Source organism: Erythranthe guttata, chromosome 5 (genome assembly GCF_056151865.1).
Source record: "Erythranthe guttata isolate IM_541 chromosome 5, IM_541, whole genome shotgun sequence".
NCBI lineage: Eukaryota > Viridiplantae > Streptophyta > Magnoliopsida > Lamiales > Phrymaceae > Erythranthe > Erythranthe guttata.
In genome coordinates, this window is record NC_142537.1 from 16,482,459 (window position 1) to 16,507,128 (window position 24,670).

The 24,670-nt window shown below is 38.8% G+C and overlaps 3 protein-coding genes, 1 long non-coding RNA gene and 1 other non-coding gene across 5 annotated transcripts; 1 reads left to right on the forward strand and 4 right to left on the reverse strand.

Annotated features, from left to right (window-relative positions):
• Positions 1-2,025: 2,025 nt before the first annotated feature.
• On the reverse strand, positions 2,026-6,195 carry LOC105955072 (calcium-dependent protein kinase 1-like). Its single transcript, XM_088817810.1, has 8 exons — positions 5,438-6,195; positions 4,216-4,359; positions 3,960-4,112; positions 3,715-3,830; positions 3,454-3,621; positions 3,220-3,347; positions 2,583-2,685; positions 2,026-2,340 (listed from the first exon to the last, which is right to left on the reverse strand). Exons 1-8 carry the CDS (start codon positions 6,120-6,122, stop codon positions 2,257-2,259), a joined length of 1,581 nt encoding a protein of 526 aa, XP_088673936.1. The 5' UTR covers positions 6,123-6,195; the 3' UTR covers positions 2,026-2,256.
• Positions 6,196-8,435: 2,240 nt separating this feature from the next.
• On the reverse strand, positions 8,436-8,507 carry TRNAG-UCC (transfer RNA glycine (anticodon UCC)). Its single transcript has one exon. It is a non-coding gene; the product is annotated as a tRNA-Gly (tRNA).
• An 888-nt stretch (positions 8,508-9,395) lies between these two features.
• On the reverse strand, positions 9,396-11,668 carry LOC105955070 (UPF0481 protein At3g47200-like). The gene is made up of 2 exons (XM_088817811.1): positions 11,112-11,668; positions 9,396-10,268 (listed from the first exon to the last, which is right to left on the reverse strand). The coding sequence occupies exons 1-2, from the start codon at positions 11,613-11,615 to the stop codon at positions 9,450-9,452; spliced, it is 1,323 nt and encodes a 440-aa protein (XP_088673937.1). The 5' UTR covers positions 11,616-11,668; the 3' UTR covers positions 9,396-9,449.
• On the forward strand, positions 11,433-12,866 carry LOC148770775 (uncharacterized). The gene is made up of 2 exons (XR_016031148.1): positions 11,433-11,572; positions 12,300-12,866. It is a non-coding gene; the product is annotated as an uncharacterized LOC148770775 (long non-coding RNA).
• An 8,803-nt stretch (positions 12,867-21,669) lies between these two features.
• LOC148770776 (UPF0481 protein At3g47200-like) lies at positions 21,670-24,401 on the reverse strand. Its single transcript, XM_088817812.1, has 2 exons — positions 23,786-24,401; positions 21,670-22,623 (listed from the first exon to the last, which is right to left on the reverse strand). Exons 1-2 carry the CDS (start codon positions 24,287-24,289, stop codon positions 21,805-21,807), a joined length of 1,323 nt encoding a protein of 440 aa, XP_088673938.1. The 5' UTR covers positions 24,290-24,401; the 3' UTR covers positions 21,670-21,804.
• Positions 24,402-24,670: the final 269 nt, after the last annotated feature.

Here is a 24,670-nt window from a genome sequence, read left to right on the forward strand (position 1 = left end):
TATTATCGAGCGAGGTGGCTCCACGTGAGACTTGTCTTGCAACAGATTTGTAGTGCCGAGCGAGTTGTCTCCTCGTGGGAGTTGTCTCGCTGCGGTCTCGTAGTACCGAGGGAGTTGGCTCCTCGTGGGAGTTGTCTCGCAACGTGTTCGTCGGATCGAGCGAGTTGTCTCCTCGTACCCGCGGATCGAGGCGTGCCTTTTACAGATGTGCGATGCCCCAAGCGCGCATGTTGTGCACGCGCTGCATCCATTTTTCTTTTAGTTTTATTTTTTTTTCTCTTTTTTTCTCCCAGCGCGCGTGCTTTGTCAGCACTTTTTTTTTTTTATATTTCGACGCGCGCGCGCCCCGAGAATAAGGATGCGTGTGGCTTGGAGGGCGATGGCGCGGCTTGGCTTAATCATTCTCTTTTTTTTTTTTTTTTCTTCTTTTTCTTTTCGGGCTGACGTGCGCACGATTCTGGGCGTGTGTACGCCACGTGTGCGTGCTGTGCACGCGCTAGTCTTTTTTTTTTATTTTTTTTTATGTCTACCCTTTGGGATAATTTTCCATTTTGTTTTGGGGGCACTATAAACCCCCAGGGAGTTGATAACCCTTGGCGAACGAAATGTTTTGGGGCACTATAAACCCCTAGGGAGTCGATAACCCTTGGCGAATGAAATGTTTTGGGGGCACTGTAAACCCCTAGGGAGTCGATACCCCTTGGCGAACAAAATGTTTTGGGGGTACTATAAACCCCGAGGGAGTCGATAACCCTTGGCGAACGAAATGTTTTGGGGTACTATAAACCCCAGGGAGTCAATAACCCTTGGCGAAAGAAATGTTTTGGGGGCATTGTACACCCCTAGGGAGTCGATAACCCTTGGCGAAAGCAATGTTTTGGGAGCACTGTACACCCCTAGGGAGTCGATAACCCTTGGCGAACGAAATGTTTTGGGGGTACTATAAACCCAAGGGAGTCGATAACCCTTGGCGAAAGAAATGTTTTGGGGGCACTGTATACCCCAGGGAGTCGATAACCCTTCTAGTGTTGAAGGGCCTCCTCGGTTGTCTGAACCGATCGAGAGGCGGGAAGAAGTGAATCCTATTGAGGATCTAGTGGGACATCCGAGAAATTTCTCGTGGTGAATCCCGAGCACGAGGAGGAGGAAGTGGCAAACCAGAACCTCCAGTCTCAAGGTCATCGTGCGCGCTACGTGATTATGTCTGTCTTCCCACAAACGGCGCCAAAATGATGATGCTAAACATAGATCACCTTAGAGTGTTGAAATAGGATGAGGTGGAAGAGCAGAGTGGATCACTGGCTCACGAGCTTGATGACCTTGAGATACCTGCGATCACAGAACACGTAAACTAAGTCGGGGGTTGATTCGGCGGAAACCCCTCCGACGCTCAAGTCAGACGTGCGGATAGTATAAATGGTCCAGAGAATACATATTGTAGTATTGCTCAGTTAATAGGACGTACCTTAAGGAATGAGTTCAAACTTTTATTTATAACTTAGTTGAGATTGTCGGACCTAAACCTTACTTAAGGTGATTGGGCCTCGGTGATAATGGTCTTCGATATTGGGCTCGTGGTCCAGTAGGTAAAGAAATTATAGACCCATTGGATTGACCCAGTTAGACATATCATTATGTATACAATTCAAATTCACTAAATATAAATAACCAGGTGTAACATCTAATTTTCCTTCGTTTGAATAACTCGGTCTAGCGATATTAGTGGAGGATGGTGGAGGCAATGCATGGGCTTCAGTGACTCAATTTCCTTTTTCTTTTTCCTTTTCTTTTTCCCTGGAATTAAAAGGCAATATTACAGATCACACCATCTAAGTTGGCCTATTTTCAGTTCAGCCCCAATTTCTTTTTCACATTTCAGTCTAACAAGTCACTAACTTTCAAATACTTCAACATCTAGTCCAAAAAAATGCAAAACGCGAATAAATTCGGGCCAAACAAAATAAATGCCAACTTCGAGGGTAAAAATCTGCAATTTCTCCACAGAAGCAAAAAAAAAAAAACGACTACGAAAAATCGCAGTTTCAAATAATAAGGGTATATATGAAAAATCAGAGTACAAAACTTCTCATAAATGATAACAATTGCACAATATGTAATTTTTAGAGCACAAAAAAAATGGCTAGTAAATTTGCATCCGCTATAGACAAGATGACGACGACGAAGAAGAAGAATAACATGTACGATTTACTCCGGTTAGGTAAACGGGTAAATAAAAGAATCCACCATATTTAATTTCTATTTCCGGCGTCTATTTGTGACTATCTCCGGATTGCCTTTCCTCATCATTGCCACAAACTCGTCATAGTTTATCTTCCCATCCTGCCATACAAACATAACACATTCATTACAACAATTGCATCGGCTTAGTGTCTAGGGGGGGCCATGGCCCCCACCACCGCTTCTCATAAACCTAGTATCTTACACATAAATTTGCTACATTCAACTAGCATAAATTTTGCACCATTTTCTCTTCTTTCTTTTTCCTTTATAGTAGTTACGCACGCGTGTGTGTGTCTATATATATATATGGAGACTATATAAAGGGAAACGAAAGCATTTACATGGTCGGTGTCTACTTCAGCAAGGATTTCCTTAATCGTATTAGGGTCGCCGCCCATATTGTATTCCTTCAAGGCATGTTCCAATTCTTCCATTGTGATGTACCTAATTAAATTCCAACGGCAAATTTCGTAAGCAAGAAGCATGGAATATATATATAGGCAAATTAGGACCACCCCTGAGTTATGGTCAAATTACGAAAACCCCCCTCCTGTTTGGGTAATTACAGCCAAACCCCTCAACTATGTATTATCTTACGAAAAACCCCCTCCAAAGATAAATATAGGGATTTTAAGTCGGTAAAACCAAACCGAAATTTCGGCACGCCAACAGTTCATACCGTTAACCGAACTGAATATACGATTTGGTTCGGTAAATAACCGAACTACATAAATTTTATGTAAAAATATTTAAAATGAGGGGTGGCTATAATTACCCAAACACGAGGGGGTTTTCGTAATTTGGCCATGCCTCAGGGGGTGGCCGTAATTATATATATATATATATATATATATATATATATATATATATATATATATATATATATATATATATATATATATGTGTGTGTGTGTGTGTGTGTGTGTGTGTGTTTGCGCGAGCCCCAAAAAAAAGAAAGAAAGAAAAAACGAGTTGTACCCGCTCTTATCCTTGTCAAAATATTCAAAGGCTTTGTACAAATGGTCTTCTCTGTCCATTCGGTTCATGTGCATCGTAGCCGTTATAAATTCAATGTAATCGATTGTCCCGTTTCCATCCACATCAGCCTGCACAATTAACCAGATAAATATAGTAAACTACACATTTATAAATAAATAAAAATAAATATAATAACAATAATCGGGATCAAAAGGTATTATATTTAATTTGTACCGCATCCATTAATTGGCGCACTTCTGCTTCAGAAAGCTTGGTGCCGAGCTTCGGTAGGCCAGCTTTGAGCTCTTCGTACGTAATAGTTCCACTGTTATCCGTATCCATGGATTTGAACATTTCCTTCAATCCTATGATTTCTTCTTCAGACAGACTTTCCGCAATCACCTATTTAAAAACCCCCACAAAGTTATTAGAAGAATTCCGTTCCTTGAATAATTCCCGATTAAATATTATAAAAAAAGAAAAAGAAAATCTGACCTTAAGAGCAACTTTCTTGAGCTTATTCATTGCACGGAACTGCTTCATTCTAGTCAAGACAGCAATATCGAGAGGCTTATCCGAAGCATCTCCGTCTTCTCGCATCCATGGATGGTCTGAATATGAAAATATTGCATATAAGTGTGTGTGTGTGTGTGTGTGTGTGTGTGTGTGTGTGTGGCATAATATATTAGCCATACATGACATGGCTCTAACAAGAAACTAAAAAATCGAGACAAACATACTCAAGACTTCAACAGCAGTAAATCGATCTTTAGGGTTCGACTGAAGCATCTTCTTCACGAGATCTTTGGCGCTACTCGATATTGACGGCCAAGGATCAGAAGCAAAATCAAGGTGCCCACGAAGAACAGCATCAAATATTCCCTGCTCATTATCTGAAATTAATAAAGGAAATAAATAAATAAAGACTGTTATTAGCACATCATAATTCGATTATGGATCGTTACAAAATCGAGAGTTGCAAGATCAAGACAATACCTCCCCAGAAAGGCGGCACCCCACTGAGCAAAATGTACAAGATAACTCCAGCACTCCAAATATCGGCTTCGGCACTATAATTCCGACGCAATACTTCTGGAGCAACATAGTACGCACTGCCAACTAGATCTCGGAATACTTCTCCTGTAATAATATGTGAATCTGTGAGCATAGACAATCATTTCGTTCTCGAGACACTATACTTAGATACATCGGTCTTCCTAAGGTTAAATTCGTAATTATTCACAATGTCCAAACAAACAGCATACTAATACTCTATGTAGCACGGACACGGAAACGGTGATACGGGGAAACGGACACGGGGAAACAGCATATCCCAAAAATGGGGATACGGGAGTTTTGGGGTACCTGTAATTATTACAACTATAGGGGTGTTTTATGTAAATATGCTATATAAACATATATAAGTTTTTATTTATATATTTCCATACAAACATATTCAAAGTAAATTTTACTATCAATCGGTAATTGATCATTAAATTGTGCAAATAATTACGGAAGAAACAAAAATATTAGAAAATTTGCTATTCAAACATGTTTCTAACTTTTTTAGAAATTGCAAAATGGCCCTAAGGTGTCCGAAACACAGAAGCGTTAAGAAGTTGAAGTTTATGTGCTACATAGCTAATACTATTAGTTCTCGATTTGAATTAATACCAATGTTATTGTGATGGAACTTGAAATCCACTCTATCATTTGAAAACATTCAATCCATTAATTGCACACAAAATTTCGACAGTTTCCGCTTTTTATACCATGTCAAATATGTGAATTTCACATTAGGCGATACGAACATACACTAAACTATAGCCCGGTACAAAAGCGCAGAAAGGGCACGCTTTAGTTTATTGCATTTAACACAAAAACAAGAACCGTTTGAATCAAGAAACGAGAGTGACAAACGATATTGTTCTCCGATATTTATTTTCCTTATAATTAATCAGAAAAAAAAATGACACGAAATCTTATTCACATTTTCGGGTTTCGATGCCTCGATTCCTGCTTTAACCGTTATGATTTTCGACAACACGATTCAATCAATCACATGAAAGGGGAAAATAATGAAACACAGAAGAACAAAGTTGTCTCACAAATTTCAATTAATGATTTTTCAGACCAATTCCACACAAAAAAAAACATAAGAAATTCAATTAAAATATTAAAAGAACTAATTAATTAAAATAAAAAATAAATAAATTACCTGGCTTAAAAAACACAGACAATCCGAAATCAGTAGCCTTGAGCGGCGAATCCTCATCTTTACTGAGAAGCAAGAAATTCTCAGGCTTCAAATCCCTATGCATAACCCCCATCGAGTGACACGCGTGCACCACCGTCACAATCTGCCGGCACAAACCCGCCGCCGCCCGCTCCGAGTAATGCCCCTTGGCGATGATCCGATCGAAGAGCTCGCCGCCGGCGCAGAGCTCCATCACGAGGTGCACGTTGTTCCGATCCTCGAACACCTCCTTCAGCTCCACGATATTCCGGTGGCCGGTGAGGTGGTGCATGATCTGGACCTCGCGGCGGACGTCGGCGACGTCGTCGGCGGTCACGAGCTTCCGGGTGGCGATTGACTTGCACGCGAACGCCTCGCGCGTGGTGCGTCTGGTCACGAGGTGGGTCACGCCGAACTGGCCCCGGCCGAGCTCCCGCCCGAAGGTGTAGACGGAGTGGACATCGGCCATGGGGCGGCCGAGGATGCGGCCGTTGCCGGTGGGAAGTGGCCGTCGCGGCGGTGGATCCGCATCGGAGGGGAGGATGGTGATGTGGGACTCACCTCCACCAACACCTCCCCCGCCGCCGCCGTTGGGTTGAGAAGGGGGCGGAGGTCTGGTGGTGGTGGGTGGGGGATTCGAGGTATAGCCGCTGCTACAGTTACCCATTTTTTTGGTTTGGATTTCTTTCTTCTGACTGCAGAGTCAAAACTGTATGGGTTTTTTTTCTTTTTTTCTGTCTGAAAATAGAAAATGACTGAATTGACCTTCATGTGAAATGACCGTATTGACCTTGGACATGTGATTGTGTGTTGACTTGTGGTCAACATTGATTCGTATTCGTGATTCCCTTGTGATTATTTAAGACATTTATTGAAGAGTTAAGTATCAAATATCTCCCTTTATTAGTAAGCCAACAAATTGCTATTTATTTTAGATATCAAATATCTTCCTTTACTGGAGTAAGTTATGATTCAGTTACCTGAATTAATATATTACCTTGTAATATTTCTCAATATATAATTAATGTAAATCAACTCATGGATTATGGAGGTTTTCTATTACTTCTCGACTCTAATAATATGTATTCTAATTCTGTTCCAAACAATTAAAAAATTGGTAAATTATGGCCACCCTTTGAGGTAAGGTCAAATTACGTAAAAAATCATTTATATTTGGGTAATTGCAACCATCCCTCAACTATGAATCTTTTTACATGTCTACTATTGCGGTGTCAAATTTAGTAAAATCTTATAGATTATGTTGAATATTCTCCAATTTGTACTCTTTTACCCCATTCGAGCTCCATATTTTGAAATAAGATGCTCAATTGTGTCTTTTGGCTTGTAAATATCAGATTGTGGTGCATCAGAAATCGCATTTTTGCAACAAAAACGTAACGAGTACAAACTAGAGAATATTATGTTGGATTTGACACTACAAGGATGGAAGTGTAAGAAGATCATAGTTCAGGGGGTGATTGTAATTATTCAAACATGAGAGAATTTTTTCATAATTTGACATTAGGTCAGGAGATGGCCGTAATTTACCCATTGGAAAGTTAATATATATAGGCCATACATCTAGCTCATTGAATCATATCGATTTAAATTTATTAGTGTTTAAAAATAAGTTATTTATTAGTGTTTAAAAACAAGTTATTTATTAGTTAATTCTTTATGCTATACCAACTCTCATCATCATTAGAAGGGTTGGTACATATGCTCTACTATTAGATTCGAAGTCTAGGATTCGAATCCTCAATTATATTTCCGTCTTTGCCCTTTTCCTTTTTGTTTTTTCGTTTTTTCACTTTTCTTTTTCGTTTATAACTTTATGATATATATATATATATATATAAATGAGTTGGTTCCATATTTTGTCAATGTGCGAATATACAAAATATAATATAGCTGATTCTTTAATTACAGCCACTCTTCAATGAGTGTACTCAAAGCATAGTATCCTTTTATTATTTGACTATTGATGTAATCGCCTTTCTGCTCACGGTTAAGAAAACTTGCTAAGTGTCACCTTCAATGTGTAAGCATTTCTCGCAATGAAAAATTCCACTTATATTGAAGAAAACATGTACTAAACCCCCTATGTTACTAAAGCATTGTTAATTATTAATGAAATAAGGGTGCATTTGGATGGAGGGATTTGGGGGAGGGATTTCAAATCCATAATAACAAATCCATCGGACTTGTTTGGATTGAGGGATTTGGAGATGGATTTCAAATCCCCACCCCTTCTTTTTAGTTGATTTTGGAGCAATAGTGATGGATTTCAAATCACCCCAAAATTGGAGTCATTTCAAATCCATTCTCCAAATCAAATCCCTCCCCAAATCCCTCCATCCAAATGGACCCTAAGGGTTTCATGCAATATTAAATAAAACACAGGAGGATTTGGTGTTAATTATTAATGGAATAAGGGTCCATTTGGATGGAGGGATTTGGGGAGGGATTTGATTTGGAGAATGGATTTGAAATGACTCCAATTTTGGGGTGATTTGAAATCCATCACTATTGCTCCAAAATCAACTAAAAAGAAGGGGTGGGGATTTGAAATCCATCTCCAAATCCCTCAATCCAAACAAGTCCGAGGGATTTGTTATTATGGATTTGAAATCCCTCCCCCAAATCCCTCCATCCAAATGCACCCTAAGGGTTTCGTGCAATATTAAATAAAACACAAGAGGATTTGGTACATATTTTTCATAACACTGGTGTTTTTATGTAGACCTCATATGTACACCTCCTAATAAGATGCTTAAGAATGTAAAATTAAAAGTAAATTTCGATATTTTAATATTTATGTATAAGTCCCTGATAGACTGTCAGTAAAAGTGTGAAAAAAGGCCCATTTCAATTTCCAGATAAAGTAGGGGGCAGAAAGTAATAATGTATTTTTAAAGGGGTAAAAAGGCCCTCCTCAAGATTTGAGGCAAACAACAAAATTAAGATGCAAAAACAAAATTGCGTCTGCCGGGAGTCGAACCCGGGTCTATTGCTTGGAAGGCAATTATCCTAACCGTTGGACTACAAACGCTGATTGATAAGAAATTCTGAACATAATGTTTATATATTATTATTTTGGACTGTAGGTAATGTGATAAACTTGAGAGAGAATTACAACCACCCACGAGGTAAGGTCAAATTACGAAAAACTCCATTCTGTTTGGTTAATTACAGCCACCCCTCAACTATGAATCTTCTTACATGTCCACCCTTGCGGTGTCAAATTTAGGGGAATTTTCTAGATTATATAGAATATTCTCAAGTTTGTACCTATTTAATCACACTGGAGCTCAACATTTTGAATTAAGATGATCATAAGATGTGTTTTTCTTGGCTTGTAGCCTTATATATATATATATATATATATATATATATATATATATATATATATATATATATATATATATATATATATATATATATATATATATATCAAATTAAGATTATAATTTGGGTTTTTGACTAGGAAAGAAAAATCTATAGGACCTATGCCTATATATTTTCAAAACTAAGGGGTTATCCCTCATAAACTTCATTTTTGCACAAAATGAGTACAAACTAGAGAACATTCCACAAAATCCAGAAAATTATGTTGAATTTGATACTATAAGGATGGACGTGCAAAAAGATTCATAATGTAAGGATAGTAGTAATTATCTAAACATGTAGATTTTTTCATAATTTGACCTTATCTCAAAGGAGTGGCCGTAATTTACACTAAAATTAATTCATACATCTGTATAAGAAAAACATATGAATGTGGAGACATCCCAGGCTTCTTAAGAATTAATCAATTTATTCATAAACTAACTAACTAATATATATATATATATATATATATATATATATATATATATATATATATATATATATATATATATATATATATAATATATGTATGTATGTATATTCTTCCAAATGGTAAAACTGTATGCGTTGAAAAATTAAACCTAAACAATAAGAAAATTTCCATTTACAATGCAGGATGGATGGTGAAAAAGGTCTGAAGAAAAGTGAGACAAAGAAGAAAAGTAGCTGCAAGCAACGCAACAACAGTCCACGGGCTTCGAAATCGGGTGTGAATCAAATCAGCCATCCAAGTCTTGGCCTTGCTCCGACAATGCTCCTCGATTTCCCGCCTCACTTCTTTAAATATATCCAAATTATCGAGCCCAAAAGTGTCCACACCTTTAAATTCCTCCAAAAGTTGTTCGTGGTTTTGAAACTTATTGATCAAAATTCCCTTCTCTTGTAGCTCCTTCACATCCGCGGGGCTTTCAATTAACGATTTCATGAAATTTGCGTACGAAAGGACCTCGAATCCAGTTTCCGAACCCGGAGACATTTCGTACGCTATCATGTTGGATAGAAATACAAAGGAAATGGACGAAACTACCCTTGCCGGGATATGAAGCCGGCCTGATAAGGGACCGGACTCAAAATGTATGTCGGTGACGGAATACGAAGAACTGGCCTCGAATTCAACGCCCTTTTCTTTAAGCTCCGTCACCGAGCGAAATGTTTGGTTGAAGTTATGCTCGTCGTCGATTTGTGTGAATTTGATGCCTGAGAGTTTTGTTGGAGTGTAGTTTTGTTCTACTATAAGCAATTTGCGGCAAGCTTCGAGGAGGTGAAGAGGCTCTTCCTCCTCCTCGACTGCTGCCGCCAGCGGGGGAATGCAGCTTCTATCGCCAGTGCTGAATTCCCCCGCCATTAACCAATTCGAGAACTTGTGGAGTAGTTCTTCCCCTAATTCTTCCCCGTGCTGTACATTGATTATCATTTTTATAACCTGCAAACCATGACAGAAAAATTAAATCAATAAGATATAAAACTCAGTCCGAGCTCGAATCGATTAAATCAACATGAAGTTGATAAAATATCAAATTAATCGAGTTTAATACAGTTTGTTCTACCTGAATTTGTCAACTATTTGATTTTTTTTTATGTTTTTTGGTGTAACTTTAGCCGTATAATTTTTTTCTCATATTAAGGTGGTGTTTGCAAAAGTTTTTTCAAAGTGATTATGAGCTTTTTTTTGCTCATAATCTGTTTTCAGGTGTTTGCAAAATTAACTTTTGTTTTTTCTTCTCTTAATATAATCTGTTTTAAACTATTTTTTTAAAAGTAACCATAACCCTGTTTTTTCTATTTAAGTTCATTTTTTGGAATATTTACAAACACCTTCAACTTTTAAAAATAAGCATTTAAAACTGACTTAACTCACAATCACTAACTTCTACTTTTAAATAATCATTTGCAAATATCACTTTAGCATTTCTGGCCAAAATTAATTACTCTTTTTTCAAATATTAATGATAGATTAATGAAATGAGCAAGAAAAAAATGAACAATGTACAAAGGGTAATTTGGTCAAACAAATAATATTTTTCCCAAAACATCCAATTTAATGTTTTTTTTTAATTGGTGTGCGTCAACACCGCCAAAGAAACTAAATTCAAACGATCCAAACAATTTTATACATTTGACTCAATTTATTCAAAGCCTATTTGAAATGGGATTAACTTGAATTAGATTCGATTAAAACTCGTTCGAACTGCATTCGTATGCACTAATCAAATTAAATTCAAGAATTATCTCGATTTCGAATATTAATAGTACTCGATTTGAATACCTGAAGCGGGATTTGATTCTCGAGCAACATTACATCTCGAATTACGAACCACAGGCTGGCAAGGCCACGGCAAAGTTGCCAATCGGCGAAAAAGCTTTCGTCTCCGGCGAGGCCATCCACCAGAGATACTACGAAGCAAGCATCTAGAAGAATCATCAGAGCCAGTGCCCTATCATCGTACTTTTCGACGCAATTCAAATCGGCGTAGCAATCCCTAATTTCGTCGATCTTCTCGACAACTTTGTTGTAGAGAGAGGTTTTCTTCGCTGAGTCGCCGGAAGTCAGCCGGTCCAGGAATCTGTACTTGACCTCGTCGGCGGCGAGCAGATCCGGCCGGCCGTGGTGGTAAGGGCCGAGCGACACTATCGTTGGATCGTATGCGCTCCGCTGGAGCTGCAGTGGCCGTCTGTGGATCTGGCGGCGCCGCCGCCGTGAACCGTCGTATCTTTTGCATAGCTCCGGTATTTCTACAAACACCGCATTTTTAGATTCATCACTGTTCATTGTCAATTCTGGAAACGAAAACAGAAATCAGATTCTTTTATTATTTCAATAGATTTTTTACTATTTATTGGAGAGTTGAACTGTTGTCGGAATATAATATTGGCAGCGGCAATTTGGTAATTAAAAACGATCAAATATTGAATTAATTTACTGAACACCATCTAATTTGATACTTAATCTATGCATCACGGAAACTTCAAATTTGATACTAAAGAGCCTAACAATTGGAAGCCACAAAGTCCCAATGATCTCAATAGCTTTATGTTCGATATTAGTAGAGTAGAATAATTTGGTGAGTATTTGGAGTCAAACATATGCATGTAAGTATAATTTTTTTTCTATCTTTAATTTACAAATATTGGATGCTTGAAGCAATTGAATGATTTGTGGTTTTTGGCTATGGTCAGTGACTAAGTGCTTTTGAATTTTGAGCTTGCGAATGCCTAAGAATTTTCATTGTAATTACAAGCTCTGAAAACGTGAAGTTGGTCATTAATCTATATGATGAGATGCGGTAGTTGAGTTATTTGCTTACGATTAGATTTTGCTTGAGGACAAGCAAAAGTTCAAGTTTAGGGGTGTGTTGAGTGTAAATTTTACGCTCAATACGTTTACTCTACGTGGATCTTTTGTTTAGATTTAATTATATTTGTGCTTTTAATTGATTGATTTTGTGTTTTATAGGTGAAAACGAGAATTATGTGTCCATGAAGGAAAAAAGATCAAAAATAAACGAAAAGGTTGCAAATAAGGAAATAAATCGAATTGGAAGAAGGAATCTCGCCACTGCTTTGGCACTGTCCACCATTTCGAGCATATTTCTCTCATACGAACTCCAAATCAGCTGATTTTGGCGGCATTGGAAAGCTAATTTCAAGGGCTACAATTCTTATTCACGCAACATTCCAAAATTCGGAATCGAACATGGCGAAAATCGAAGAACAAATCCTGATGGAGGAAAGTGGCGGAAATTGATTCCTACTAGGTTTCTACTACTTCCTTATAAAGAAAAGCCTATAAAAGCAACAAGTCTCTACACCATAAGCACGAAATTATACTCCACAAAACGGGAGGAACGAAGATCAACGAAGACTCAAGCATAGTTTTTCTTATTTAATTTATTTCTTTTATTTTCTTTATCATAAGAATCACGAGTAACTAAGTCTTTAGTTTCTAGGATTTTATTTGGAACCCTATGTGGGATTTATGAACCCAATTCTATGATTTTATGCAAGTTTTAATTTCGGATTATTTCTTCTACTTGTTTTATTAAGTGCATGAACTTGATCACCTTATGTGCTTTTATGTTATTGTTAATCGCATGAATCGGAAGATCGGGTTAATAATTAGAACTGTGGTAGAAGAGCCTTTGTGGTATTAACATAGGAATATAGTTAATCTCTTAGGTAGCCATTATTGAGATTTGTGCTTAATGATGTGTTCTAGAATTAATTGCATAGGAATATAGTAATTGAATCTAGAGGATTAGAATCGTAATACACGTGGAAGTGGGTTATGATTATTTTAGCATCTCAAGTTAATAATCCGGGTTAATTGCTTGCATAATTGAAGGAATTGGGGGAGTAATAATCACATAGGGGGAAGAATAAAATCCTAAGCTTGTTTACTTTGATTAACTTCGTTTTTAATTGCTTTCTTGTTTTTGCTTGCTTTTTAATTTAGTTAATTCTCTCAAAATTCGACTGTGTAGGGTGTGCTTGAAAACAATTGGTAGAATTTAGCGTCTAGGATTAGATAATTAAATATTCTATGTGGGATCGATACTTGGACTTAAAAATCCACTTTATTACTTGTACGATACGTGCACTTGCGTGTAGGTATTTCAACCAACAAGTTTTTGGCGCCGTTGCCGGGGAATATTTTAATTATTTATTTTATTCTAGCTTTAAATTTGAACAATTTTCACGATTCACCCAAGTTAATTTTTATTTTTATTTTAATTTTTCGTTTTATTTTTTTTTAATATTTTTTCTCTTTGGTTACATGTCAGGGTATAATTTCCGTGCACCTCAAACGGGAAATGAATGGCGTCCGTCTGGCGAATACCTCCAAAACACCTATGATATGCCATTATTTTGTTCAATATGTGGTGGAGATCATTAAACTAACCAATGTTGATATGCACCGAAAGCGAATAATTTTATAGATAATACCAACGGCGGTTATTGGAACACATACACCAACACGTACGAGCGGAGCATTCCAAGCCAAGATTTCCACAATTTTCAACATCGAGAGCCGCAATTTGATGATTTTCAAACCTATTATGCAAGGCCACGAGAACCCACTATTGAGGAGTGTTATAGGAAATCCATCCTTGAAGATTTTATGAAATCCACTCAAGAATCTATCCAAATACTGGAAATAATGTTTGAAGAGATCAAGTTCAAGATGTCTGTTGAAAATATTCCAGACGATATCGAGAATGGTTGCAACAAAGAAAATCTGTCTGAAACTTGTAGTGAGAAAAATCCTTTAGACCTAGAAAATAGTGTCGATGAGAGGGAAAAAGAACTTACGAAGACGCTGAAGGATGATGAATATGAGAATGCAATCGAGCTCAACTCCAAAGATGTGTCGGAACAAGAGAAGAAAGAGATAGATGTGGTTAGTGCAAATATTCAAATTGAGGATATTATTGTTGTTCATGACGTGGCTTTGAAGGCATCAATAGAGGTTGATGAGAAGACGAATGTGTTTGAAGAGGAGGTTATACGCGGACGTTAGGTTTTTGTGTACCGATTTGAGGGAGCGGGTGATGAAGATCCCATCTTGGCTTCGTACCGATTGATTACAACCAAGAAAGATTACAAGCTAAAGTGGACTCTGACATATTGCAATCCTATCCCTGTATCGGTTGCAATTGAAGTGACAAAGCTCATGGATGGATGCGCAATCTACAAGGCTTTGGATTGGACATAACAATTTCAAGAAGAATGTCCGGCTGAAGACTTAAAATTTAGCGCTTCTCGGGAGGCAACCCGAGCATTTATCGTTTTCTTTTTCTCATATTTTTTTTCGTATTTTTAGTTGTTTTTTATTTTCTTAGAATATATATAAGCGTGCAATCTAATAATCTAATCATGTTTGAATTTTTAGGTCAAAAAACGGACACAAAAAGCCCAGACGTCCGTCCGAAAATCAAGCCAAAACCCCAGACGACCGTCCGGAGAAGTTACAACGAGTTCTGAACCTACTGTTTGTGGGACGGCCGTCCCAAAAACAGTGCAAAAAGTGGGACGGCCGTCCAGAACATCCCTGATAAAAAAAAAAAAAAAAGGTGTTTGCTTGAAAGAGGAAAAGATGGAGGGGTGCAACACGTGGAGGACGTTTCGACGAATCAAGGTGAATTCTATCCTTAAACTTCGTTTTAATTATATTGAGGACAATGTAAATTTTAAGTTAGGGGGTGCAAAAACACTTTTTATGTACTTTATATGTTTTAGATTGCATGCTTTAGGATTATTCTTTTTCTTTTTAGTCGTTTTCGTTTATTTGTTGTTTTCTTAAAAAAAAAAATTTGCTTGAGTCGAATGCATCGATGATTTATGATGATGAGAGATGATCAATGTTTGATGATGAGATTGATTGTTTTGTGTGATAAGGATTAGATGTTTGTTTAGCTTTCGATTCAACGGAACTTAGAAGCGAATTATGTTGGGGATCGTGCATGTATATGCAGCGGAATTTAAAATTTTTAGATCGAACTAGTTTCGATTACATGCATAAACTAATCACATAGTCAACTTACTTTAACGCTTCTGCCATACACATGGTAATTATCGATTTTTTATCAAAGCATGTAAAACCGAAAAATATAAAACATGCTTGTTCACACAATTTCATAAATCATGATAACAATTAATTCACAACATCAACATGCTCGCAAGTAAATCATAAATCCAAATTTATAATATATTACGAGAGATTTCGGTTTACCTCTTGAAGGGTGGGATTTCGACGAATCGAAATCTAGAACCGAACACATACAAACTGCGAATTACCAATCCTCGGGGCTGCAACTCACGGGTGGAGCAAGCTGGTCCAGCAGATGGCAGACACGGTGGCGGCGCGTGCGACTCACGCGAAATGCGCGTGCTGCGTAATGGCGGCGCGTGCGACTTCGGCGGCGGGGCAGCGGTCTTCCTCTCCTCCAATCAGGTTTCACCTCGTATATTTTGACCCACTCGAACTACAGCACTAGATGTAAACGAGTTAGATAAACAACAAAGAATAAACGAAGGAGAAGAGAGGAGAAAACCGGCGACAAGCGGCGGCGATCGGCGGGGCAGCAGCGGCCGAGAGAGCTGGGCGGCTAGGGCGGACGGCTAGGGTTTTTGTGTGTAAAAATCTGACCTCAAACTCTCTTATGAGGTCTATTTATACTAGGGTTCGCAACCCTAATAGGCTTAAGTCATTGGGCCTGACCCATTGATCCATTAACCCATCGCCTTGTCGTCCTCGTTTCTCACAAACGATCGTTTCACAAAAATATAACAAAATTATATTTGTGACGAGCTCAAAGTCCTCGTCGATACGAGTGTCTCTTCGAAATTTCCAATTTCCAAAAGTGGAACTTCTAATTCAGTGGACCTGCTAAATCGGGAAACTTCCCAATTTAGAAAGTTCACTAAATTCCGCATGTCTCTTTCTCTACGTTCATTCCAATTCGTAATCCACAATTACGAATCTTGGAGTCAATCATATTGACATCCAATCGTTCAAAGATTAACATATTAATCTATGCTTGTTGTTTATCAAGGATCTATATTACACGAGAAGTGTGACCCTCAATGGTTCAGGTGTATGCTAGCCGTGGGCTCACAACTCCTTGTGATTCGAACAACACATTGTTCTTATATGAACTCCTCCCAAGAGTCCCGATTAAAGTAAAACTCATTTTACTTAATCGCCGATCAAATCGGTGCCCAACGAATCAAGATTGGCGCCTAGTAGCTACCCATCATGATTCCCTAGATACAAGTGAAGTGCCTGCAAGAACCTTATGATATAGTTAGCGTACAGTACGATCCCTTCGCAGCACATGTCCCGATTGAACTAGAGGCATTGGTTCACCGAGACCTCTTATAAAGTTCAATAACCGTGCGAACGTTCTAGGTATTATAAATCCGTTCGTGCGTGACTTAGGGAAACACATTTCCCTAATCACCCCACTATCAACTCTGGAAAGAGATTCCTTGGATTATAAACTGTTAGAACACACAGGACATCCATGACTACTCAAGCGCTCGAATCCCCTACTACAATGCACAGACTTCACACTAGATTTCGGATTGCACGAACGTTGGCCCTTGGAGTGGTCCGCTGTGGGATTCAGAGACAGGTCACGATACAATCGGTCCTCTAGTGAAGTCACGGTGATGTCTGGGTCTTAAGGACTAATGGTGTACAACTATATCTTAGAAACCTATTACTCGATGAATGAGAACCACTTATAGATTTCTAGGGCCAGGGAGTTCAGTGAACTCATCTAGTATGAGCACCCACTCAAGTATGCCGATGTCACAACACCGAGGGCTGATGAGACGCAGTACACATACACTAAGTGCTAGTCTCAAAAGGGAAAGGCCGGTATCCTCATTATTGGCGTAACCCATCGACTAGGAACAAGGTTTAACAGTTACATTACATTGCTGAGTTATCTCATGATTCTACTAGATCAACTCACAGTAATAGAGTAACTCGTTATCTATGCTACTTACATGGGATAAGAGATATAGAATGCCAAATGAAATATTTTATTATTACGAACGAAAAACGATTGTTTTATTACAAAAAAAGAGAAAGACCACAGCCATAAGTTGGCTTGTTGGTCACCTACTCTAACAATCTCCCACTTGACCTAAAGCCAACTACTCATAAATCTAAGTCCCATCGACTCTCTATGTCTCTCGTGGACTGATCCTGACAATGGCTTGGTGAAGGGATCTGCAATATTGTCCTCCGAGGTGACTCTGTCTAGCTTGACTTCACCTCTCTCTATGATCTCTCGGATCACATGGTATTTTCTCAACACGTGCTTCGACTTCTGATGAGCTCTTGGTTCCTTAGCTTGCGCTACGGCTCCGTTGTTATCGCAGTACAGTTGTACTGGATCGCTAGCGTTCGGAAATACACTCAACTCTTGGATGAATTTCCTAATCCATGACCCTTCCTTTGAAGCATCTGATGCTGCAATATATTCAGCCTCGGTGGTGGAATCATCCGTCGTGCCTTGTTTGGAACTCTTCCAACACACGGCACCCCCGTTGACTTTGAATATATACCCCGAGTTTGACTTCGAGTCAGCCACGTCTGATTGAAAACTAGAATCCGTGAAGCCTTCTAATTTCAACTCGGTATCCCCATAGACGAAAAACAAATCTCGAGTTCTTCGCAAGTACTTGAGAATGTCCTTCACAACCTTCCAATGGGTTGGGCCGGGGTCGGACTGATATCTGCTTGTGACGCTCACAGCATACGCAATATCAGGTCGTGTACATAGCATGCCATACATTATGCTTCATATAGCGGATGCATAAGGTGTCCTTTTCATTTCCACGATTTCCTTTTGCGTTTGAGGACACATGGATTTCGAGAGACGAACCCCATGGGACATTGGCAAGAATCCCTTCTTGGATTCTTCCATGCTAAACCGTTTAAGAACGGTGTCTATGTATATGGATTGGGACAAGCCAAGTAATCTCCTCGATCTATCTCTATAGATCCGTATTCCCAATACGTAGGATGCTTCTCCCAAATCCTTCATCGAGAAACGTGTGGATAACCATACTTTAGTTGACTGTAACATCCCTACATCATTCCCAATGAGTAGTATGTCATCAACATAAAGTACAAGGAAAGTCACTGCACTTCCACTAACCTTCTTGTAGACACAAGGTTCCTCCGGGTTTTTCACAAATTCAAACTCTTTGATAGTTGTGTCGAATCTTTTGTTCCAACTACGGGATGCTTGTTTCAATCCATAAATGGATCGCTGGAGTTTGCAAACCTTTTGCTCATCTCCAGAAGATATGAAGCCTTCCGGCTGTAAATTTCTTCCTCAATGTCCCCATTAAGGAAAGCGGTCTTCACATCCATTTGCCATATCTCGTAGTCATACCACGCAGAGATGGCCAGCAAAATCCTAATGGACTTAAGCATAGCAACTGGAGAGAAGGTTTCCTCATAGTCAACTCCTTGCTTTTGAGTATAACCCTTCGCTACCAATCTAACCTTGTAGGTCGATACCTTTCCATCTACTCCAATTTTCTTCTTATAGATCCACTTGCAGCCTATGGGAACGATTCCCTCGGGTGGATCTACCAAGGTCCATACCTTGTTGGAGTACATAGAGTCCATTTCGGATTTCATGGCATTAAGCCAATGTCCCTTGTCTGTATCCGATACAGCTTCGTTGAAAGTTCTAGGATCACATCCTTGGTCAACTTCATCAACAAGGAATAACCTATCGGGCGCTCTCCGAACTCTTTCGGATCTACGCAGCGACGGTTCAGGAGGTATATTAGTGGTTTGTTGAATTGGTTCATTATCTGATTGTTGTGCTTGAACTTCAGATTGTGGTTCTCGAACTTCTTCGAGATCAACTACACTGCCCTTTCTATCCGATAGAAATTCCTTCTCAAGGAACACGGCATTTCTCGAGACGAACACCTTTGCCTCGGAAACATAGTAGAATTCGTATCCCATGGAATCCTCGGGATACCCCACAAAATAGCATAAGTCGGATTTTCTATCCAACTTATCTCCCACTAGCCGCTTCACGTAAGCGGGACAACCCCATATCCTAATATGTTTAAACGTGGGTTTCCTGGAGTGCCAAAGTTCATAAGGCGTGGAGTTAACTGCTTTGGTATTAACCCTATTCAGCAAATACACGGCAGTTAGGAGTGCATGACCCCACAGGTATGCCGGTAGCTCGGTGAACCCCATCATAGATCGAACCATGTCTAACAGTGTTCGATTCCGACGTTCGGAAACTCCATTAAGTTGAGGAGTTCCAGGAGGAGTCCATTGAGACAGAATCCCATTCTCTTTAAGATAGTCTATAAACTCATAGAGTCCATTTCGGATTTCACTTGGAATCCTGATCTACCAAGCCAATTCTTATTTACGCAACATTTCAAAATTAGGGAATCGAACATGACGAAAATCGAAGAACAAATCCTGATGGAGGAAAGTGGCGGAAATGATTCCTATTAGGTTTTCACTACTTCCTTATCAAGAAAAGCCTATAAAAGCAACAAGTTCTACACCATAAGCACGAAATTATACTCCACAAAACGGGAGGAACGAAGACCAACGAAGACTCAAGCATAGTTTTTCTTATTTAATTTATTTCTTTTATTTTATTTATCATAAGAATCACGAGTAACTAAGTCTTTAGTTTCTAGGATTTTATTTGGAACCCTATGTGGGATTTATGAACCCAATTCTATGATTTTATGCAAGTTTTAATTTCGGATTATTTCTTCTATTTGTTTTATTAAGTGCATGAACTTGATCGCCTTATGTGCTTTTATGTTATTGTTAATCGCATGAATCGGAAGATCGGGTTAATAATTAGAACTGTGGTAGAAGAGCCTTTGTGGTATTAACATATGAATATAGTTAATCTCTTAGGTAGCCATTATTGAGATTTGTGCTTAATGATGTGTTCTAAAATTAATTGCATAGGAATATAGTAATTGAATCTTGAGGATTAGAATCGTAATACACACGGAAGTGGGTTATGATTATTTTAACATCTCAAGTTAATAATCCGGGTTAATTGATTGCATAATTGAAGGAATTGGGGGAGTAATAATCACATAGGGGGAAGAATAAAATCCTAGGCTTGTTTACTTTGATTAACTTCGTTTTTAATTGTTTTTTTGTTTTTGCTTGCTTTTTAATTTAGTAAATTCTCTCAAAATTCGACTGTGTAGGGTGGGCTTGAAAACAATTGGTAGAATTTAGGGTCTAGGATTAGATAATTAAATATTCTTTGTGGGATCGATACTTGGACTTAAAAATCCACTTTATTACTTGTACGATACGTGCACTTGCGTGTAGGTATTTCAACCAATAGTTTGCCCAAGTTTTCGTATTCCCATTTTTGAAACATACCGTTCCCCGTATTTATTTCCTCGAATCTGTACTTCGCCCCGCAAATTAGGTATGATTACATATAGATCATCATATTATAGAAGCTTACAACCGGGGATGTATGCTGATCCGTCTGAAGAACCTGACTTCCTTCTACTGGGAGTACTGCAAAAACCTGTAGAAAAGGAAAAGTCGGACTGATGTCGGAGTTAGCACTCCAACCATCAAAATCGGCCAATATGGTTCTAATAGAGGATTCTTATATATCATCACTTTAAAGTGAGTGTTTGGATATATATAACAATGTACCGACTTTTGGCCTGATGTGTGCCTTCCTTTTATAGTGACAGAGGACGTCCCTCCAACATCAGGGTTGAGGCCTCTTTGTGTCTGTGCTTACCTTTTTTCCGGGTGGCTCGGGTCATGATTATCTTTGTGGAAATCAAAGCCCCTACTTTCTGCCGGTTTAATGGGGCAAGACCTTATACCTACCTCCTCTGTCTTTCGGCCGCTCTCGGTCATCGGCGCATTTAATGCCTTTTTAGTGCATTAAAATCGCCGCTGGAGACATTCTGGATAAATGTCAGAGCGCATTTAATACGCCCTGGCGTACCCACCTCGACCTCCTTACCCCTCATTAAGGTAGCTCCGAGCATAGCCTATCCTACTTCGGGAGCATCCTGGGTAGAGTCACCTCCCGAGCCTTCGTTCGCTATCATCCTGGGTCTCAGAGGGGTTCGCTTCTGACCATCATCCCTCGGGGTTGGGCTTGGTGGTGGGCTCTTGTTGGGCCTTATTAATGGGCCTCCATCGCAGTGGATCAATTGATCTCTTATCAGCCCGAATCATATACAACGAAATACAAACAGTATTTTTTTTTATTTTTTTAATAATTAAAAGATCCATTAAAAGAAAGAATGAAAAGAGCATACAATCGGGGAGCCCCGTCACAAAACCAAGAAATAGGAATAGAGTTAACATCAATAGATCACAAACAAGAACATGAGAAAGCCCAAGTGGCTAGGTACGGAAAAAAATAAACGTTTCGTGGAGATTCGATTTATTTCCTAGGATGGATGGTGAAATAGGTCTGCATAAACGCGAGACAAATAAGAAACATTGCACCGAGCAATGCAGCAATGGTCCACGGGCTACGAAATTGGGTGTTTCTCAAATCAGCCATCCAAGTCTTGGTCCTGCTCCGGCAATGCTTCTCTATTTGCTGCCTAACTTCTTTGAATATATCCAAATTATCGAGCCCGAAAGTGTCCAATGCCTTAATTTCTTCCAAAAGTTGTTCGTTGTTTTGGAACTTATTGATCAAAATACCCTTCTCCTGTAGCTCCTTCACATCGGCGGGGCCCTCGATCAACGATTTCATGAAAGTTGTGTAAGAGAGAACCTCGAATCCAGTTTCTGAGCCCGGAGACATTTCGTAGGCTATCATGTTTGACATGCATGCAAAGGCATTGGACGACACTATTCGGGCCGGAATATGGAGGCGTCCTGAGATGGCCCCGGACTCGAATTTGATGCCCCTAACGGAATGCGAAGAACTAGGCATGAAGTTGATGCCCTTTTCTTTTAGATACGTCACCGAACGAAATGTTTGGTTGAAGTTATGAACATGAACATCGTGTTGAGTCAATTTGATGCCGGAAATCGTAGTGGATAAAGTTTTATTTTGTTCTATTAGAAGCAATTCGCGGCAAGCTTCGAGGAGGTGAAGAGGTTCTTCTTCACCGTTTGTTGTCGTTGGGGGAATGCATTTTCTGCCGCCGGTCCTGAATTCCCCCGACATCAACCAGGTCATGAACTTTTGGAGTAATTCTTCCCCTAATTCGTCTCCATATTGTGATTTAATTATCATCTTTATAACCTGCAAAAATTAAATCAAGCTACTTGATATTCGATCTGAGGTTGATAGATTGCTGAGCTCGACTGTATTAGAAACAAAAAATGAGAATAAATTTATAATATACGAGATCAAATAATTGCCTCTAGATAGACTAACATTAGTTCAAAAGTTTAAGTTGTTAATAAGGTGAATCGTTTAATATTTATATCTCCAACATTATCTGATTTCAGTTAAAACAAAGGTTTTAAAAAGCACGAGGCGGGTCGGTGGCGGTTGAGCCGTCTCATGATTAATCGGCAACAAATTGAATTAAAACAATTTTTTCAATGTAATATATTTCCAAATATTATTTATAAATATTCAACATATATGAAAATATATTTCTTATCTCATTATTTATATATCATAATTATAGAACAATATAATACAAGAAAAATTCATTTTTACCCATTTTTGACCCATTGACCAGCCTCGACCCGCTACAAACTGTCTATACAAATAAAAAATCGTTTTTTCAAACATTTACAAGAAAATGGGTAAAGGTTAAGGATTTTTACCCTCGATCAATTTTTGGAACACTAGCTGAATGAATAATTAAATTAAACCAACATTAATAAAGAAAATTTCATACATTTGATTTGACTCAATTTATTCAGACTCCACATGAGATGGCAATTTATCAAATTAAATACAGACAACTTCGAACAATCATATGTTCACTTTATTCCATAATAACTGTAATTTTTTTAAATATTTTGTCGTATATTATCTGGATTTATTCTATGTTACATCAGGTGAAATATACCGGGAAGATTTATTCTATGTTACATCAGGTGAAATATACTCACAAACACACACACCCACATTAGTATGTGTAGATCAATGGTAAAAAAACACCCAGTGTAGTCTTCACCGAGTGTAGCATAAAAATAACATATTATCCGTCACTTTAGATTCTCAATGCTGCATTAAATGCATTTTTTTTTTCTTTCTGTTTAAACCTTATTAATTCGACTTTAAGTATTAATCCCCTCTCACATCATTAAACGATTAAGGTTATTTTAGTCTTTTAGTGCACGCATTTTTTATCCTGAAATCAATACTCATTAATTGAGAATCTTAATACTTTTGTACAAAGCTGAGAAACGACAATTAATTAGGAACGACGTATTTGACTACGTACCTGAAGTGGGATTTGGTTCTCGAGCAATATTATATCTCGAATTATGAACCATAGGTTGCCCCCGCCGAAGCAAAACTGCCAATCGGCGAAAAAGTCATCATCTCCGGCGATGCCATTCACGAGGGACACTACGAAAGAAGCGTCTAGAAGGATCATCAGAGCCAGCGCCCTATCATCGTACCTTTCGACGCACTCAAAATCGGCGTAACTATATCTGATCTCGTCGATTTTCTCCAGAACTCTGTTGTAGAGCGAGATTTTCTTCGCGGAGTCGCCGGAGGTCAGCCGGTCCAGGAATCTGTGCTTGACCTCGTCGGCGTCGCGTAGCTCCGGCCGGCCGTGGTGGTAGGGGCCGAGAGACACGATCGCCGGATCGTACACGCTCCGCTGGAGATGCAGTGGCCGCCTGTGTATCTGGCGCCGCCGCCGCCGTGAGCCGTCGTATCTTTTGCATAGCTCCTCGGGTAATGTACCGTTCGTATCATTATATATATCGTTCTCCATTGCCCGATTCTGGAGACGAAAGAGAAAATCAATTTACTATTTATAGACGGAGGGAGAAGAGAGATTAATATAATCTGGCAGCTGCCATTTGAATTATATTGAACTATTTCTCCCACTGGAATTATTAAGAAAAGAAAACAAAAGTCTTTTTAAAATCTGGAAATGCTACCTAAGAAAGAAATTGGGTTTTAGCTCTTGCCACCCTTGTGTAATTAGCAAAAACCCCCCTATAACACTTAGTGACGAATGACGATAACGGCCCTACGAGCCATTATATATAGGGGTGGATTTTTTTTACCAAATTGCCCTACCAACCCGTTACCCTACGGAGCCCTACTGATTCTCTACAGAAATATTTTTACCGAATTATTACCGTATCCT